Source organism: Oenanthe melanoleuca, chromosome 8, assembly GCF_029582105.1.
Source record: "Oenanthe melanoleuca isolate GR-GAL-2019-014 chromosome 8, OMel1.0, whole genome shotgun sequence".
NCBI classification, from domain to species: Eukaryota; Metazoa; Chordata; class Aves; order Passeriformes; family Muscicapidae; genus Oenanthe; species Oenanthe melanoleuca.
The window spans coordinates 6,638,669-6,657,540 of NC_079342.1; the positions used below are offsets into that span (position 1 = coordinate 6,638,669).

At 37.8% G+C, this 18,872-nt stretch overlaps 1 protein-coding gene across 4 annotated transcripts in view; it reads left to right on the forward strand.

Annotated features, from left to right (window-relative positions):
* NR5A2 (nuclear receptor subfamily 5 group A member 2) overlaps window positions 1-17,964 on the forward strand; it is an 87,096-nt gene extending 69,132 nt beyond the window's left edge. For all 4 annotated transcript variants that reach the window (XM_056497285.1, XM_056497286.1, XM_056497289.1 and 1 more), the window contains one exon: window positions 14,761-17,964. In XM_056497285.1, the coding sequence (XP_056353260.1) occupies window positions 14,761-15,008 (248 nt within the window). In that variant the 3' untranslated portion in view covers window positions 15,009-17,964. The remainder of the gene's footprint in view (window positions 1-14,760) is intronic.
* The last annotated feature ends 908 nt before the right edge of the window (window positions 17,965-18,872 follow it).

The following is an 18,872-nucleotide window of genomic DNA, read 5'->3' on the forward strand; positions in this document are numbered from 1 at the left end:
AAAGAAAGTAGGACAGTGTCTATCTTCCAGGCATCTACAATCAATGGTTTTGGGGAAAAAAAGCATGCAATATAAAAGGAATAAAATGCAAATGCTGGGGTTATGAGGAACAACTCAGAATTAAACCAATATTTTTTAATAAATAAAATTTTAATCATTCATCTCAGCCCTGCATGTAGGAGTAGTGAATGATAAAATTCTTCCAGGAATCCCACAGAAAGCCTTCTGTTTCATGGCTGATTGAGTTTTTTGAATAAACTACACTAAATTATAGAGGAAAGTTAATAATTGCTGTTGATTTGTCCTGATTTTACTTCATTAAATGCAATGAATGCTGCAAATTCATACCTCATGTAACTGTTGAGTACAATGGCATTATTCGAGGCATGAATTTGGTTCAATCTGTTCATTACTTGGTTATGTTGTCTGCTTGTCTGACAGCTGCAAGCCATGGAAAAAAAAGATTAACCATCTTCAGCAAGTACTTTTCCTTTTCATGTCCTTTTTTTCTAAAATGCATATTTAACAAGGTTTTGAAATAACAATAGGATTAGATGCTTGAGAGAAAATTAGGTCATATATTTGTTAGATACAAATCTTGCAAGTAATTAGAAACATGGGTATCAAGCAATATTTGTATTCCGTTCTGTTGCCTTTGTGTGGAGACAGTGGGGATTTCAGAATAATCCAATCAGTGTGCTCTGCACTTTTCCCCTATTATGATTACAGAATACTAGTAAGGATGGCTTTCAAACACCTCCTGAAAGGGGGAAAAATTACCTGCACATAACCCACATTTATAGATGTCTCTACTTTTGGAATACTTTCACAATTCCTTACCCTTTTCAGATAAGTTGCAAGTTTAAATGTATTATACAGCTAACAAATGAAATACTGTTTTACATAGAATCTTTTTAGCTGCTGTTGGCAGAAATCTTTCACATCAGTGACTACTTTTGTTAGTCAAGTACTCAGCATTACATGGGAATAAATGGTTATATATTCAAATACAGATAAGTGAATGAATATCTTCAATCTTGGAGCCAGTAATACTACCCTACAGTCTTAAACATATTCTTAAATGTTTCACTGAATTAGATTAACTTTGCAGTAGTAACAGACAACTTATTAAATATTTTTAAAACCAGAATACATAGACTGAAAACTTGAAAAATTGCAGAGGCTCTTACCTGAAAGTTTATACATGGGTAATGTTGGCCATTTACTGGAGATGCAGTGTAGACTATAGAAAATTTCACTCCTTCTTCTACCCCTTTGCTGCTTGTGCAAGATTGAGTACTGAATGGGAAACAAAAGCAATGTCTGTCTCTGAGGGAATTAAAATAGAGAAGTGAAATACTCTAAAAGAACAAGAGAATTACAATAGAGAGGGGAAATGCTGTAAAGGAACAATGAAAAAAAATTACAGGTGAAAAAAGGGACCTGCAAGAGGGATGAGAGAAGAGTGGCAGAGAAGAGGGTATCTGGGCAGATCAGGAACCCGGAGTGATTGATAAAAAAGGGAGTAGTGGTGGGTATCAGAGGAACAGAGAGACTGGAGCGCCTGAGATAGGAGTCATGAAAATAGGGGGAAAAGGCCAGGAAGGACAGAGAAGCCATGAACTGTGATCAAAGCCAAGCCAGAGGTGGAAAGGGAGGAAACAGAAGCAAACAGGAATGAAACAATGAAGGAAAATTCAGAAACAAACTCTATGACCCAAACTTGAACACAGCTGTAATCTTGAATTGGGAGACAGAAGGGGACTGTACAGAAACACTCTTTCCCAAGCTCGTGGCTTGGAAGGTATCCCAAATTATTTCTGCTGGCTGGAAAGAGGTGGGGGATGAAAACTGCAATTCCTTAGGTTCTGTCAATGCTGCTACCAAGATTGGATGAACTTTTCAGGGCTGGAGTTCCTAGTATTGCCCTAGTGCAGAGCCATTTATAATGGGACACACTGAAAGAGTAACCCCGAAACAATCCATGTGGCTTGCAAAAATTTAATTTACACATCATACTGAGGGCAGTTTAAGAGTCTTCTTTATAAGGTTATTCAAATATTATTAAGGAAAATCCTACATTTAATATGATCTTCAGTACTGGGAGGGTTTGATGTGTATTATAAACATATTTACATAATACCTCTGCTTGCCAAGTGAAGGAAAGTCTCATCTCAGCAAAGAGGAAGATTTTAACATCAGAATGGGGAAGGAGACTACAGCAGCATCTTTCCTCCCAACAACAAAAATCATAACAGAGATCAGCAAACTGCTTAGGAAAAGATAGACAACACTATTCAGTCTTTCACCAGGGGAAAATCTGCAGCCTAAGCACGACAAATGTCCTTCATGCCTGGTTGAGGCAGGTTGGATGGGGGAAAGGACATGAGAAAGTCCTTTCCTCTTGTCTAGGACCATCCTATTTGGGACAGACTTCTCTTTAGAGAGTGGAGGCAACAGCAAACTTGAAAAGAGCAGGTACATGCCCTAAAGTAGTGCTGGAACACAATGCTGCACAATGGAAATATCTTCCAGGGAGGAACATTGTGAGAGATTACTGTGGGAGCAGTGTCATCCCAACTACTCACTTGGCTCCAGCTGGCCACCTCTTGCCAGCAGTACTTCCTCCCTTTCTGTTTTGAGACAGGAAAAAAAGACCCTCACAATTAATTAAAACCACAGATGAAGCTACCTGAGATGAGCCAGGGAGTAAAGAGGGAACAAAGAAATTAAGAACTTTCCTGTTAAAAATTCACTAGGCATACTGTACCATTCAGAGATTGTTGTGTCCCTCAAAAATGCAGCAGAGACAAGCAGACACTTAAAAGAGCTATCATTACTTGCATGCCTTTGGCTCCCTTTCAGGATGCTGTGGAACTGGAAACAGCTACAGAAAATGTATTTTCTCTGCATCTGCCTTTCTTGACAAATCACCTCAAATATTTTGATCTCAAGAATAATCAGCTCTTTTGCATTTCCTTTTCAACTAACTGCAGACTTTTGCAAGTTAAAAATTAATGAAAACTTCTCTTCCTCTTTTTATTTTTTAAACAAAACTTGTCTGTGCTCTTTTCAGACATAAAAAAAAAAAAAAAAAAAAAAAAATCTTTTTTTTCCTGCAACCTGTAACTATGAGTCTAAACGGCATCCCCACCACTCTTTCTCCCTCCTTTGTGGTAACACTCAAAACAAATTCCACTACAACAATCTGGTTTGTGGAAACCATTATTCCGGAAATGAAACATTGTGTTGTGTCCTTTACCACTATTATGGGCAGTCAGTCTGTTAGAACATATTGGACGATTATAGGTTAGTCTTTTCAGAGAAAGCCATGGGTTTCAAGTTAGCAGTAACCATCTATCAATTCTTGAGATTATGCCATGATTTACTGTCACAGCATCATGTATTCTCTGATTTTCTGCCTCCTGTGAAACATTGTGCTTTCCTTTTCTATTGATGTATCAACTATAATAGTTACAAGCAGCTACAGAAAAATCAATAGTGAACTTTCATTATTGTGCACATAAAGGGTACCATGCTGTGAGAGCACCTAGCTCTTAAATAGTCACCAGCAGTAAGGTACACTACGGTTGTCTGTTATTTTGGTCTCAGTGAAGAATGTCTGAATTGGAAACAACAAATATCTAAGATTTTTGATACCACTGGATTCTATGTCAAGTATTCCAGTATGTGATTTTTTTTTCCCCTGGAATTTTAGGCTTCATTTGTACTTTCTGTACTGTTATCTGCGTATTTTTTTAAATATAAGGCTGACAGAGGAAATTAATACCAAAATAAATTGCTGGGCTGTGCTTAACTTGGTTGGACAGAAGTGGTAAGAATTGTGTTAATCTTTGTTGAACTAGTCTGTCTTATTAGTCAAAGCAAGCTGACTGGTGAACAGACCAATAATCTCTGTGTTAAACACAAATAGGATAGAGTTTGAAGAGACAGCACAGTGTTACCACACACTCAGAGGTGCTCCTAGGACTGTGCACTAGGAAAAGCATTGAGTTGCTTTTCAACACAAGGTTTGGAAAAAATAGTGTAATTTTTCATTTAAAAATATTTGTCTGCCTCTGGGAACAAATCAACTTCCAATCAGTGAATGTAAATGAAGAAGGCAAGAACGGTAAGCATGTGAGTGCATTGCCTTGAAGGAGCCCAGGCCATTTAGCGTTTCAGGTCATTTCCCCAGCAATTGGGCAGGAGTCCCTGCAGGGCAGGTGGGCAGCTCTGCTGCAGGAGTCAGTGGTAACTTTGGCATTTTGAGACTGTGGTGATTTACAGCTGTAAATGCAGTGGTTGATGCTCAATACCTTAGATTTCAAAGCCTGTGAATTTCCATGAAACTAAAGCATGAGGATGCACATGTGTCCTGCCAAATGCATATCCCACTGTCTGCCTTGGCTCCAAGGCTACAGGAAAGAACAATTTCTTGGCTAGGTGGGGATCCATAATTCATGCTCCTCCTGTTAAGCCAGTAACTGTGTTGTCTATGGAAACATCTCATCTGTATCTGACCAAAACATTTCAGTCTGAGCTGAGCAGTGAGCACAAATCTGGAATTTTACTGCTGCTGTTCCTTATTGAGGAATTGAAATGTTAAAAATGTGCTGAGGCAGTACCTTACTGAGAGTGTCCAGTCCTTCCTGACCAGGACTTCCTGTCAAGATATCAGAGGTAGCTGAAAAATAAAATTCTCTCCTAAGAGCTGCATGTTTGGAAGGCAGGTGTAAGAGTATTTGCTCTATTCCTCACTTCCCTACCCTGTCTGATTGATGAGTTACCATGTTACCAGAGGGACTTTCAGGTGGGCTTTTCTTCAGCTTTCATATCTGTATGTTTAAAAGTTTAAGGAATAAGGATGAAGAACACATTCAAGTCTTTGAAAAAAATCAATGTCTTGTGAGCTGCCTGCAGTTACATTTACACAGAAAATAATTGCCAAAAGTAGAGTCCGCCTCTTAATAATAGTAGAATTCAAACATTTGGATAATAGGCATCATGTATTTGTTTCTACTGTAGTGCTTTCAGTACTGAGCAAATAAATGAAAACATTTCATTTTATGTTATTTCAGCACAATTTCATAAGAAAATAGTTCTGTTACTGATTTTCACTTCTCATATCTTACACAAGCAGAGGTGATTGTCTTTTTCATGTTCTTTCTAAACTAGCTTCCATTGATGCAACTTGGTTCTGTGAAAAACCCTCTAAACTGTTAGTGCAAATATTGGCACATAAAACTAGTAAAAACATGTCTTGAAAAGTCTCAGAAAAGGGTAAAAACAGGTTTTTGAAATCAATGGCTAAAAGACAATTAGTTCTCACACTAAGCCTCATCTGAAAATAGTGCAAGAGGCTTAAAACTCTGAATTATTTGTCAATTATGTTGACAGAAAATCATAGTAGAGTGCAGTACCTCTTAGACTGGCACATCACTAAAACACCTTTGCTTAATTCTCCTTCTCTCAATGAGAATATATTATAATAATTTTTGCTCCTGTGGGAATTTGGATCTAAACAAAAGAATAAAGCCAAACAATATTCACCCAGTAATAAAACTCTGGGATGAAGTTCAACCATTATCTGGAAAGCACTATGATACAATCCAAACTGGCTGGTCTAATATTTTTAACCAAGTGGAAAAAGTTTGAAATATAATAATTAAATGCAAATATAGTTCTGATCCCAAAGACCAGAAGAATGCCTTTAAGCTAGTATTTATAACAAGAGCTATTCAACTGAGCTCTCTTGTAAATTTTATCATACCTGAGGCAGTTTTCCTCAGTCGATTAGCTGGAAAGCTGAATATATCCTGAGGCAAACCAGACATCTAGTACAGGCTAAATTCAACTACTGGAGCTTAAATTTGGCTTAATATATCCCCACTTGGATCTGCCTGTTTAATTCTCTTTCATATGATAACGTTGGTTTATTCATAGTCTGGACTTGCCACCTGAACAAACTGTACCTCATATCTTATTCTAATGGAATAAGAAAACTTTGCAAAAACCACAAAAGTTCCTGACTGAAAATCAAATGCAAATTTGGGATTAAAACTGTTTTGTGAAGTGACTACAAGATTGGTACAGCGAGATTTTTCCCCGAAGGAGTACTGCTTCTTATGATCATGCATTTTTTATACTCTGCAGAGACAGATGGGCTTTATAAAAGGATAGAGCCTGATACTCAAAAGGGTTTCAGTGGCAGCTGCATTTTTGTGTTTTAACCTCAGTAGAAATTTATATCCTATATTTTTCTGGAAAATATTTGTATTTCTTCTTTTTGGATAGCATCATCCCTTGGTCAAGTTCCAGTGGCAGCAGTAGAAATACCTCCAAGACTAATCTGTTCCATTATTCCTACTTTAAGCAGTACTTGAGTAGCAAGAGAGGGATAGGAAGAGAAAGGATAGATAATGTGCAAGCCTCTCATGAGAGCAATAAAGGCAAACATTCAGAAAAGTTACAAATGTCTAGGCAAAAGCAGAGCAACATTTTTCTAGGTAAAAGCAAATCTCTCAAAAAATTTAATTCCTTATTTTGTAAATATTCAGCTTCTTCTCACCTAAATAATAGATTGTTTTTCACTCCTCTTAAAACTATACCACACTATTATTTCAATTTGCATATAACACCCTTTCTGCCTCAGTTCCTAACTTCAATGACATTGTATGATGTCCTATCACCATTCCCAGGAACTTCATAAATATTTATGACATCTTAAACTATTCACACCCTACAAATTGCAGGAATTGACAGATAATTCCCTTAAAACACCAACAACTCTGTGTGCTATTTGAAGATTAAAATGATATTGCAGAAATTAACTGGGGAAACTATTTTGTTCAATAAATCTCCTATTTAGTCTCATTTTTTAACTTATCATAAGCCTAACTTCTGCTTTTATGAAATTTGGTACTATGATACTACTGCTCTAGCTGTAGATTTGCCTGCATGTAAGCATGTATATATATATAAAAGCTTGGTGGTAGCATGATAATTAACACAGTAGTTTTGTTATCAATGCTCATTCTAACTGAATATTCAGAGACAAAGATTTATAGCCCAAACATATAATATGACCCTGGGGTGAGGTGAGGAATTCAGAAAAAAAATGGATTTTGACTCACTTTCTTTCTCAGTTTGTCTGTGAGACCTTCACTAAATCATTTCTGCCCCACTTTTCCAACATCTGCTCAGATACAAATATGACCATGCCTCCACAAGCCAGTGGTTACACAGTTTTTTCCTAGAAAAGAGAGACTTAGATTGAGACATTTTTTCTAGGATTGATCTGTCATTTACCTTAAGTGGTCACTAGATCAAATACACAAACAAGCCTAGAAGCAGCAACCAGGAAGCAGAACGCAACATCAGCCCAGCAGGTTCCCTTTCCACCAGCCTACAAAGGCAGGCAGTAAACTTGGGCTTAATCACATAGGGTTAATTTTTAAAATGCACCAGCAGAGCTTCAACCTGAAGACTAGAACACATTTTCACTGAGAACAGCCTGTAGCAAGCAATAGCAGAGACCACCCATTGGCATGGTGAGACTCCAGTTGTTTGGGGAATTTCCTTGAAGACACAACAGAGCAACTGCTCTCCAAACTCCTTTTCCTCTGTCATGTCTTCAAAGAAAGCAGCAACTACTCTTTTATGTGGAACATAATCCTATCAGTGAATACTTAAGCATGGATTAAAATACCTACAGAATAAACCTTTGGGGAATGGACAGGCTGCCCTCAGCCCCAGATGAGCAAGAGACAAGCAACATATTTGACTGCTGACCCACAGGGCAGGAGCCAGTTTGGGACTGCAGCAGGGCCACAACTACAGGCAGGGAGGGAGCTTTAGAAAGTGACAGAAAGTGAGGTGGTCATGCCTGGGGCTGTGGTCTGTCCCCATATCACTGGCTCCCCCACCCCTGGCTGTGTGGATCTACCACTCCTGGCTTTGTGGCTGTACCTGGATGTATTTTTCCCTCCCAAGCTGCAGTGAGAAATTATGGACTTTGTGTTTAAGGGTGTAGCTGGCTGTGGACTTTGGGACAGGATCTATGAGCAACTCTTCCATCAGAGGCCTGGCAGGATCTTGTTTTATTGTGTTTCAATGGCCACCATATCACGTATGCCTCATGTGCAAGCAATAAGGATGTTGATTCCTGGGGTGTCAGGACAAGAAGTGAATGGAGATTTTGTTTGTTTGTTTAACTTCCAAGAGAGTAAATGCAGCCTGAGCTGCTGAAAGTCAAGCTGTTTTATTTTCCTGAGTTATGACTCAGTAATTACACCAGTCATAAAGATTCAAGAAATCAAGTTAAGCTTTGCCCTTTGTCTTTACCGGGACGGTAAGAAAAGAAAAGAAAAGGTAGAAACCTACTTCCACAGTTGCACAAGGAGATGAATCCACCTTATTTCCCCATGTCTTTCTTCCCATTGCAAAACTAACAGTGGCAAAAGTAATTATAAAATCACTCAAAAATCAATAAGCATAGTTTTTAACAGACATCAGGAGCTTCTCAGTAACCATCCATCATTTTTACAGTCTTTTTAGAACAGAAAAATAGGCTTCAATATTTTAAACAGCATTAGAAAGAAGCCCACCACTATAAAGCAATATGAAAATGTTTTAGCTCAGTCTGAGTCGTTCTGAAAGAAACCAAAAGTCCATCAAGATTGAAAACGGAGGGAGTAAAATAGGAACCAGACTAAGAATTACAGTTTGTTCTCATAAGCATCTTATTCTCACTTTAAAAATATATACAGTCTTGCCCAGTACTTGGGCATGAATGAAACATTCTGCTATAGAAGAATTTAATGAAGATTTTCAAAACAATGTGCCCTTTATCAGATGTTACGTTCAACTGAAAATGAAAATTACTTTATGACCCTAATAAATAGTCAGAAATCGACTGTTGCACTGTTACAGACAGCTTAGCCACTGCCAAAAAAAGAATCCTAAAAACAGGAAAAGTTTTCTACACATTCAGTTTGGACTTGGGAGTCTTAAGAAAAGTGCTTTTTGTTCTTACAGTTTTGAGGTTTTTCAAGGTTTGGAAAGTGCTAAATATATGCAGCTTATCACTGATTAACAAACATCTATCAAGAATTGTTTCCCATGACTTCCAAGTGAATAATATTCAGCACAGTCCTGCTGTAATAAAATTGAGGGGAATTTTGCAGTAAGGAGCTTATCTTTACCATAAATCTTCCTTCATTATAGCATTTTGTCTGTCAAGAAGGCTTAGCTATAGAATGGCATGCATCTGCCTTCATGACAGATGTGCTGTATGGAACTGCTGCTGTTGCCCTTCGTTTCAATGAAGGAGAATTGTGGGGAATTTTCAGAGATTGGCACTTTATCAACCATTACTACACTTGCCTTCAAAAAAACTTTTAGCACATGTCAAAAATCTACCTGTGTTTTAAGTCCTGTAATGCACAGATTTTGCTGGACTAGCAGAAAGTAGGAAAAAATAGTACAAAACTGTTCAAGTAGAGAGAGGTTTAGTAACATCACCTCACTCTTAGTTAATTTCCCTTCTTTGGACTATTTTGGGGTAAAAACCTTCATCAGAATTAACATATTCCATCTTCAAGCTCAAACGGGAATAGGCTCACACTGAAGCCTGTGATGAGAACCCCAGCCATGAGAGGAGGCACACTGTCGCTTTCCCTTATAAAACAGAATGTTTCTAGGCAGAGGCAATGCTGCTTCTTAAGCCATGCAGCATGGCTGGAAAGAACCAGGCACACCTCTCAGAAGGCAAGCCTGAAGGCCATTCTGGCCAAAACCATCCTCAGAAGAGTTTGAAAGATATAACAATTTACCTATGAGCTAATCAGTAGTTCCAAAGAGCTGCTAAGTGTTAGAGGATTGGGTTTCAATAAAGTCCTTAAATCGTGGTGCTCATCAGCCCCCTGGGGGTGAGGAAGCTCAGGCCAGGGCTGGTAACAAGCCCTAGTGCCTGGAGTATCCATGAGAGTGGAAGAAGCCTTGTGAAAGGGAGAAATCCTCTTTCCCGTGGAGAGGCCCAAAATCTTATTTTGTCCTGCAATGGTGCAAAACGAAGAGAGGCAGCTGAGCTGTGTTCACACCTCTTCATTGCTTCATGTAGAAACAGCACCGAATAAAAGACATGAGCAGTAAAATTTAACCAGCTTTCTCTGGGACATATTTAGTGCTCCCAAGGAATTACTGTTTTTCAAAGTTAAATCTCTCATTCTGTTTCATTTTTATTTTCAAAATTCCCAGACCAAAGGAAACTCTCTATAGATTAGTACATCCCAAATTTTCAGTATTTCATGTTTGGAATATGAGAGGGAGAAAATCTGAGACCTAAATATTATTCCCCTCTAAAGACCAGACCCATTTTGGGGGAAAATATGCAAAAGTGTTCTCCTTGGGCTGAATGTAGTATGCAGTTTCAGCTTAACGCACAGTTTTATGGCAGATGTAGAAAATAATCAAAATGGGGGGATATCTGGGAATACTGGCAGATCTTTACTGTGACTGCAGAGCAGATCCTGACACACTATAATACTGTTTTTGTCTTAATCATCAAAAGTAAGCTATGGAGAACAAAAATTCTTTGTTTGACAGAAAAGCAATTGCTATTTCTTGTAAAACATATAATATATTCCAGAAGACCTAAGGGTTTACTTTTCAGTAAGGATAGAAAAAGATGCGCGCCCCACTGTGAGCTCACAGTAAGGCTGTTTCATGTAAAAAGTTGGTAATTAGTCCCTGAGTGAATAAAGTAGAAGAGCTAAGAGACTGATACTTACTGTAGCAACACAAAACACTTTTTCTAGCTGCTAGGATTTAAAGGGTGTGTGGGTGGGAGGGGGGGACCTACTCCTACTCATTTAATTTACAAGCATCTAAACTTCAGAAAATGATTTCTTGCATTAAGCTTAAACATGTGTACTTTAAATTGTTACTAACTGTTGTAAAGATTGATAAGAGACATTCCAGTTTAAAAAAAAAAACAAAACAGGAATGAGGAGTTATGTGAAAGCATAAGGGATGTCGTGCTGTAAACATCAGTAGCAGATTTCACGCTCGTACACGTCTGCCTTCAGCCGTTACACCAGCATTGCTTGGTGTCTCACCGAGTTAACTCCTTAGGAGTCAAAGGAAATACTTTCAAAACTAGATCTGTTTAGCCAGAGTTACATAATAAATACTAAGCACAAAACCAAACTCAAAGCCCAGGAAAACCATCTACTTAAACCCTAAAGTTATTATTTAATCTCATTTGTATCACTACCAACTAAGTACCACCCGTGAAAACTACACCATTTCTTATACTACCTGTGTAAATTGAATTTACTGAAAATAACTTAATAGTCACATGTTTTCCTTTGTTATTACTCATCTTTAGCAGAGCTAGAGTTCATGGTTCTCTTTTTAAAAATCCCATAATTGCAATAAAAATTGTTTAGGTTCAGCAAACCTATTTTTGACAATATATAACTATCCCAGGAGAGTTTAAGAGATGACAGTGGAGCTTTACACAGTGCTCTCAGCACATATCCTTTGACTTTTCTCTGTTCAGATTGTCTCATTTGCTTTACTGTAACATTCACTTTTAAGAGATAAGAACACATATCAAAAGTCTTATGCAGAGATTTTGGTCACTTCATGGAGACTCACTTCAAATCAGGTTGCTTCCATGTCCCTACTATTGTAATTGCAGTCCTGGAGAGACCTACACACAGATGAATTGTGTAGTGATGTCCTAAACTGTGATTTAGTATAGAAAGTAAGGAAAAATCTACTTATTTTCACTGGTTAACTAGTAATATCTTGTTTACAAGCATTCAGCCTCACCACAAATAGCAAGAATTTGTTTGGAGGAAAGACATTAAAAATATTTCTCCAGTCTGAATGTGGCACAGAAGCCCAGAACTACTTTTTGTTTACTGTTAGTATCGATTGGACTTGCTTTTACATCTTGGCTGCAGTACTTATGTTGCCACATGTGAGTATTAAGGAACTGCCCACTGAGATGAGGAAAGGAAACAGCACAGACCTTCCCCTGCAGTTCTGCAATGCCCATGGGACTCGCTGAGGCCACAGAGCTGAGGGGTACAGGAGCACCTCACACTGCACTGGTGCACACTGCCAGAAGCCACTGATCCTGTGTGTGGGGGTAATACATAAAATATTATGCCTCCTCTTGACTTGGAATATGACATCAATACAGAAAAACAGAAGAATATGAGTCTCTAAAACACATATTAAATTTAACACTTTTGTAAAAAAAATTTGCAGTTCTCAGATTTTGTTTCTTCTTAATCTCTGTAAAAATTTATCTCGTGATTTTTAAATAAGTAAGTAATCCATGCAATAACATTTTAAACAAGGGGTAAAATTTTGGCTGGCTTTCCAAGAAGCCACCACAATCTCATACACAATATGGCTCAAAACAGAGAGCAACAGAAAGATTTCCTTTGAATTTAAAGGGGGTTGAATTAGCTAACAGTTTGTAAAACTTCCTGAATTTTAAATGTATTTTTGCAGAGGAAAAAAATTTTCAAATACTGATTCTGAAATCATCATACATTTTACCTTGCGGTTTAACAGTTTAATCTCCAGCATAGTCCCCCTTTTCTGTGGGAGTTTTTATATTCAAGCAATTCATTCATGATTATATTTTGCATCTGAAACAGCCTATTTAAATTAATTGTGACAGCTGATACTGTTTCTTTCTTAACTTTATAAAAATTTGCTTAGAACACCCAATTTTTAAACCAGGTTACACTAGCTACAAAATACCTTGGGAGTTTTCTGTAGGTACATAATAAACAGCTATATTTTGTGTGAGAAAATGTCCAGTGTAATACAGGGAAACATTATTATCCAAAGATCTCCAGAGACACTGGCAAAAAGACTTTGGATAAATGAGTTTGAATAGCTAAGGGACCAGGCATAGCAGCTTTGAAGTTTCCAGTCCACTTGGGATAATGTAAAGTACAGATGATTCTTTTTGGACAGCCATCATGATTTAAGTATTACTGGCGAGTTCCTTAAGTCAACTAGCAAAATTCTGGTGGATGTTATGTCCCCAGCTCCCAAACAAGCAGCACAAATCCAGGAGTCACTCGCTTCATTTCTACAGTGAAACTGGGACAGGAAAGAGGCAGGCAATAACAACCCCAGTAGGAAACACTGGCCCTGGCTCATGCAAGAGGGAACCCAAGGTGCAGCTGGCAGCCAGCACATTCCAGGGGGCTCCTGCTCCAAGCCTGGAACTCATACTCTGGAGGCTGTGTGTGCTGCCACCAGCTGCCACCAGGACCCTTGGAATCTTTCCTATCCTCTCGCTCTAAAGACAATGTTTGCCTCCTCCAACCACTTCCCTCATGGTCCAGCACAAAGTTATGTGCAGGAACCAGTATTTGCTCTGTTTAAAGCACTTCTAGGAAAAGCTGCAGTGAGACCCAATTTACACAGCCTCCCAGGCTCCTGATGGATCGAGTGACCAAAGTGTGTTCCTGTTTTGCAAAGGAAAACACTCATTTCCCCACAATCAAAGGCTGGCATTTACAATGAACCAAATTCTGCCAAATTCTCCATCTTCTGGGCTCCAAGAATATCCTCAGATGAACAGATTTGTCTTTATACAAAGCGAATTAGCAGCATAGTTGTGCTGAGTAGCACCATGCTTTAGCCTTACAAGAAAGTGCTACAGTACTCTACTGATGGTAAAAATGATCAAACACAACTAAAACAAGCTCTCCCAGCAAGTGCTTTTTAATCAGTTCCCTCTTCCTGCATTAGAGCAGCACTCTAATTTGCAAGCTTTAGAATAACTTCTGCATTCACCAGACATGTTAAAAGACAATTCTGTCCAAGTGGTTTTTACACAGGGGAGCAAACAATGAGGAGATAATATACTGGCATTTATCTCTGACCAGCATTTCCAGAGCTTGAACTTGCTGTATAAGAACAGCAGATAATCAAACAGAGGCAGAGTGAACAAACTGTACCTGCCGTGCTGATGTAAATGCCCTGTTGTCCAATACCAGAAAAAAAAATCAGCGCTGGATTTTGGAAACCATATGCAGGTTAAAGGGCACCATTCTTATCTAGTATTCCACCCAAAGGACAATGATTTCATTTTATAAAGATCATTAGTCAGTGAAATATATATTTTAGAGAGTTTCTAGTAGGGAATATTATTTTGGCAGTCACTGGAGTGTACCAGATGGTTCATTAACATAGGCTAGGCAAGTCAAAGGCTTTCAGAATCATTTAGAAAATGTCAAACAGAAACAAGAACACTGTCACTTTTTATTAGAATTAACTACATCATACCCTGGACACAGATTTCACCTTGGGTCAGAAAAATTAATACAGAATTATATGAATTGTGTAACATAGTAGGTTAAAGATAGGGCTTCCTCTTGGGACTCATTTGCTAGCAATATATTATGGTCTTCTACTTTAGGAATCCTCAACCTTTCTTTTGTTAGCTATGAAAAGAGCTGACCTTGCTCAGACTCCATTGGTGTCTAATTGATTTGAGGTATATGCAGAATTTCAACAAGACACTCCACTAAAGCTCTTTTGTGATCATTTTCCCAGGAAAGTTGGCAAAAGGGTTCGCTGAATATTCAGCAGCTTGTAAAGCATGCTTTTATCAGGAGGCAAAAAAAATACATCCATTTAGTGAAACACTGACTTTATAAACAGGAATTAAAATGCAACTGAATTGTTACCTTTTTTTTTGTTATTATCATTCAGATGTCAAAAATCTCGAGAACTTCCAGCTTGTGGAAGGTGTTCAGGAACAAGTGAATGCTGCTCTGCTGGACTACACAATGTGTAATTACCCACAGCAAACAGACAAATTTGGGCAGCTTCTCCTGCGACTACCAGAAATCCGGGCCATCAGTATGCAGGCCGAAGAATACCTCTATTACAAACACCTGAACGGGGATGTGCCATGTAATAACCTTCTCATTGAGATGCTGCATGCAAAGAGAGCATAAATTATACCCATTAGAGCTTCTGCTTTCAAGGAAAAGAAATTATTCTGAACTGCTCCGAGCAACACTAATTAAAAAGTTGTTTTAAGACTTTGCAAAATGGTATAATAATCAAATACTAATAGTAAATAAGTGATGTATCAGGGTATTTGTATTGCAAACTGTGAATCATATGCTACACATCCCCAAAGGAATCTATATAGGACTTTATACTGGAGTGAACTTACCAAGTGGATACCATCACCAATGTCCACATGAAAAAGGACAGAATGATCGTTGTATATTTAACTCTGCTGATTGCCAACATGAAGAAACCTACGTGAAAAAAACTGATCCATATTATTGAGCTAAGATGGTGGGGAATTTGAGTGCACTAAATTCCTTCACTGCATAGAAGGACTTGTGAAGCAGTTACAACAGATGCAAAACTGCATCTACAGCATCTTTTGTCATCCTTACAAGGACCCAACACTTCCTTCTGCTGTGCTAATTGATGTGGCATCCATTGAACAAGCTGTAAGAGAGAACTGGCCTGGGCCACATGCTGTGTGCTGTGGCCACCAAACCCTCAGAGGCCAAGCCTGCCTGCAAACCACTCCTAGCAAGAGCCTGGTATTAGGTTAGCTTGGCATTCTTAACTGTGTTATGAGTTTGTTTTGTCATGTGTTCACGTTGTTCTACCAGGCAGTATCCCTCTTCTACTGCTCTTATTAGTTAAGTAGCTAAGGAAAAAATTCCAAAGTAAATTAGCCAATTCAACTGCAATACTCAGCCAGGGCAGCAGTTAAAAGATGGCTCCACTATATTGTCATGGCTGTTTCCAAATAAAGGAAATAAAAATATTTTAGCCATCCCAAACAACAATTTCTTTGACAAGAAAACAGAAATTAGGACACCAAATAGAGATGTTAAAAAACTAAAAATAAAATTTTTTAAAGAATTTTGTGATAAAAGAAGTGACAAGTGAATTGTACAACTGGATGATGCCATGGGGTGTATTAAGAAATGATCTTTAAAATTTCCAGTAATCTGGAAACTAAATTTCAACTCAAGCATCCAATATCTAATGAAACTTCCTGTTTTTAAAGTTAGGTAATACATCTATTTTACGCAAAGAAAGAAGAGTGATACTGCTGTGTCTATATAGGCCAAAGTCTGCTGCAGAACAAATATTAGAAAAGAACAAACACTTCTCTCTCTGTCCAAATGAAGATATCAGTATTAACATGTAGTGCCACATTTACAAGTCTTGCCTTATTTCATTATCCTCAAAGGTAACTGCGCAGAACTGCGCTGTGTAGAACAACATACATTTCAAAATAAAGTATTAATCTCTAACATTAACAAAAACATAGTGTTTACATTCTTTAGGTCCTGTGGGGAAAAAACTGTGATAAAATTGCAGAGCAGTGATTTCCTTATTATTTCTTTTAAATTGGTAATTATTTTACCAGTACTTAATTACTGTATGTCGTGAGACACTAAAATCAATAGGGGTATTTCATTTTGACTTTAATTTTTGAGATTATCGGCTGCACAATCACTTGTAGAAACTGTATAAAATCCTAATACTTTAATTTTTTTTCATGAAGATTGCTGGCTTTTGAATAGTTTATTTATATTGTATATGATAGTTTTCACTGTAGACAATTATGATGCTAATTTATTGTTCTTTGGTTTCATCTTTATATAAGATATAGCCAGAATGAAGAAGCCAAATATATGTGTTTACTGTAGCATGTCTTCAACTTAGTGGAACATAGTTCAGGGACACAGAAGGGTCTTTACAAATTAAAATCATTCACTTGATTAAATGTCTGTAAATCTTCATAATCCTAAATGTAGTTTATTTAAATCTATTGTAAATTATGTGAGTTATAACTTCTTCTGTTTCATGTGAACTTGAAAAGGTGCATTTCTCACTTTTGTCCAACTATTCATACATTGTATACCAAAGACATCAGTTATTACATCTGCATTAGTACGAAGCACACTATTTTAATTGCCTGTATTAATCAGCTCTAATATTCTGTCCATGCATAGGGTACCAACACAGCAAAGCCAAGTGTCTGCAACTCCTACATGCCTGTCTTGTAGCACAGCACACACGTACTGTGCTCCAGACCTCGAGCAAACCGAGTCCAGCCCCTCAGCATCCCCCAGGGCAGACAGAAGCATTATTTAAATACCAGCGTTCCCCCTCTAATAAACGAAATTAGCAGTAAAGTGCAGGTGGCTGTGAAATACATGAACAAGATTAGCGTGGTCATTCTTTCCTTTTTAAAAGAAAAGCTAAGCATTAATTAAAGTGTTTGCATTCTGTATTTTCTCCTTTTTTTCCCATTGAAATGCTACAGTGAACCTCACTGAATACTAAGGAAAAAGCTGAAAAAATATTTCTAAATATTCACAGCACCATTAGCCATACACGGGACAGAGGAATTAAAATAAGAATGTAGAAGAAAAGAACAAATTTAGGTAAATGGAAATGGTTTCAGATAATCAAACATATATTTGCCCACATCTGGGGTTCCAAGAATCCCATCGTATTGCCTGAAGTACACGAACAAAGCAAAACAAATCACCAAAAGAACCCGCTCGTGTTAATTGTTAACTACTTTGTAACCAAGCATTTTCTTCTGACTGCCTTATTGATTACAGGATATATTAGTAAAAGCAGACTAAAATTCAAAAGGTTTGGCTTTGGCTGGTTTATTATAGTTGTTCTGTGTTTGTAAACAGACAATCTGTAAAGTCTGACTATTTGTATTACAGATGTTCTGCAGCTGCCTTGGATTTAAATCCATGCAACTCTTAGAATGTGCAGTGAGTTACTTGTTGAAGTTGAAGTTCTCTTACTGTATCAGTGAAATACATATTGTCATGTCAGTTCTTGCCAGAGTTTCTCATCACCAATGGAATTTTTTTTTCAGTATTTCAATAAATATTGATATGCCCATGCTGATTATTTTATAATTGTCTTTATAACACCATCATTCCACTGAAATGAAGCATCAATCAAAAATCAGTTACTCAGAAGAGGACAGTAAAATGCAGGAGAAATTCAAGCACCAAAAAGAATTTGATACAAGTGGAAGACACAAGGGTAGAGAACAGCACCTTCAAAAGCTCAGACAGCAATGGTGACATTGCCCAGGCTGAAGCCAAATAAATACTGCTAAAACAGTTTAGAAAAGCCAAATCTCTAATCAGAAAGCAATTTACCACTTAATACTTTCAAATTAATACCTTTGATCTCATACTGCACACATAATTTTCACTTTACATGTACCCATAAAGAGTTAAGCAGTCAAAGCATCAGGGAGGCAAAGTGACAGAACAAAAGAAAATCAGGTAACAGGATCCAGCAGAGCTCAGGATAACCTCTCAGCAATGTAAATACATGGCAGGGCCAGAGGCAAACCCACAGCTTCCAACACAACTGCCAGTGCAGCTGCCAAGGAGACAGATGTTACTGCTACTAGAGTAAAATATTTTCCTAAAGTTGCCCTCTGGCTCATTTGATTGCTGTTCTAAGAGCAGGAGGTGAAGTGGTCCAAGAGAGCTTGTCAGCTGTACCCTACTGTTTTGAGACCGAGTCCAATGCTTCCCCTGAACTGTCTGGTAGTTAAAATGGGGCTGTTCTCTCAGGTGCCAAATGTTAATGCTTCAAGGGAAAAAAATTAGGGCTATAGTTATTTACAAATCCTGCACTTGAATGAAATAAAGCTGGTTTAGTGTTGCAATAAAAGCAGAGTAAAACACAGAGGATTTGGTGGCTTACAAATGAGGAAGAATTATTTTAACTTTTAGGAATCATAACTGAAACCCATGGTTTTGCAGAAGACCCAGGGGAGATTTCAGGGT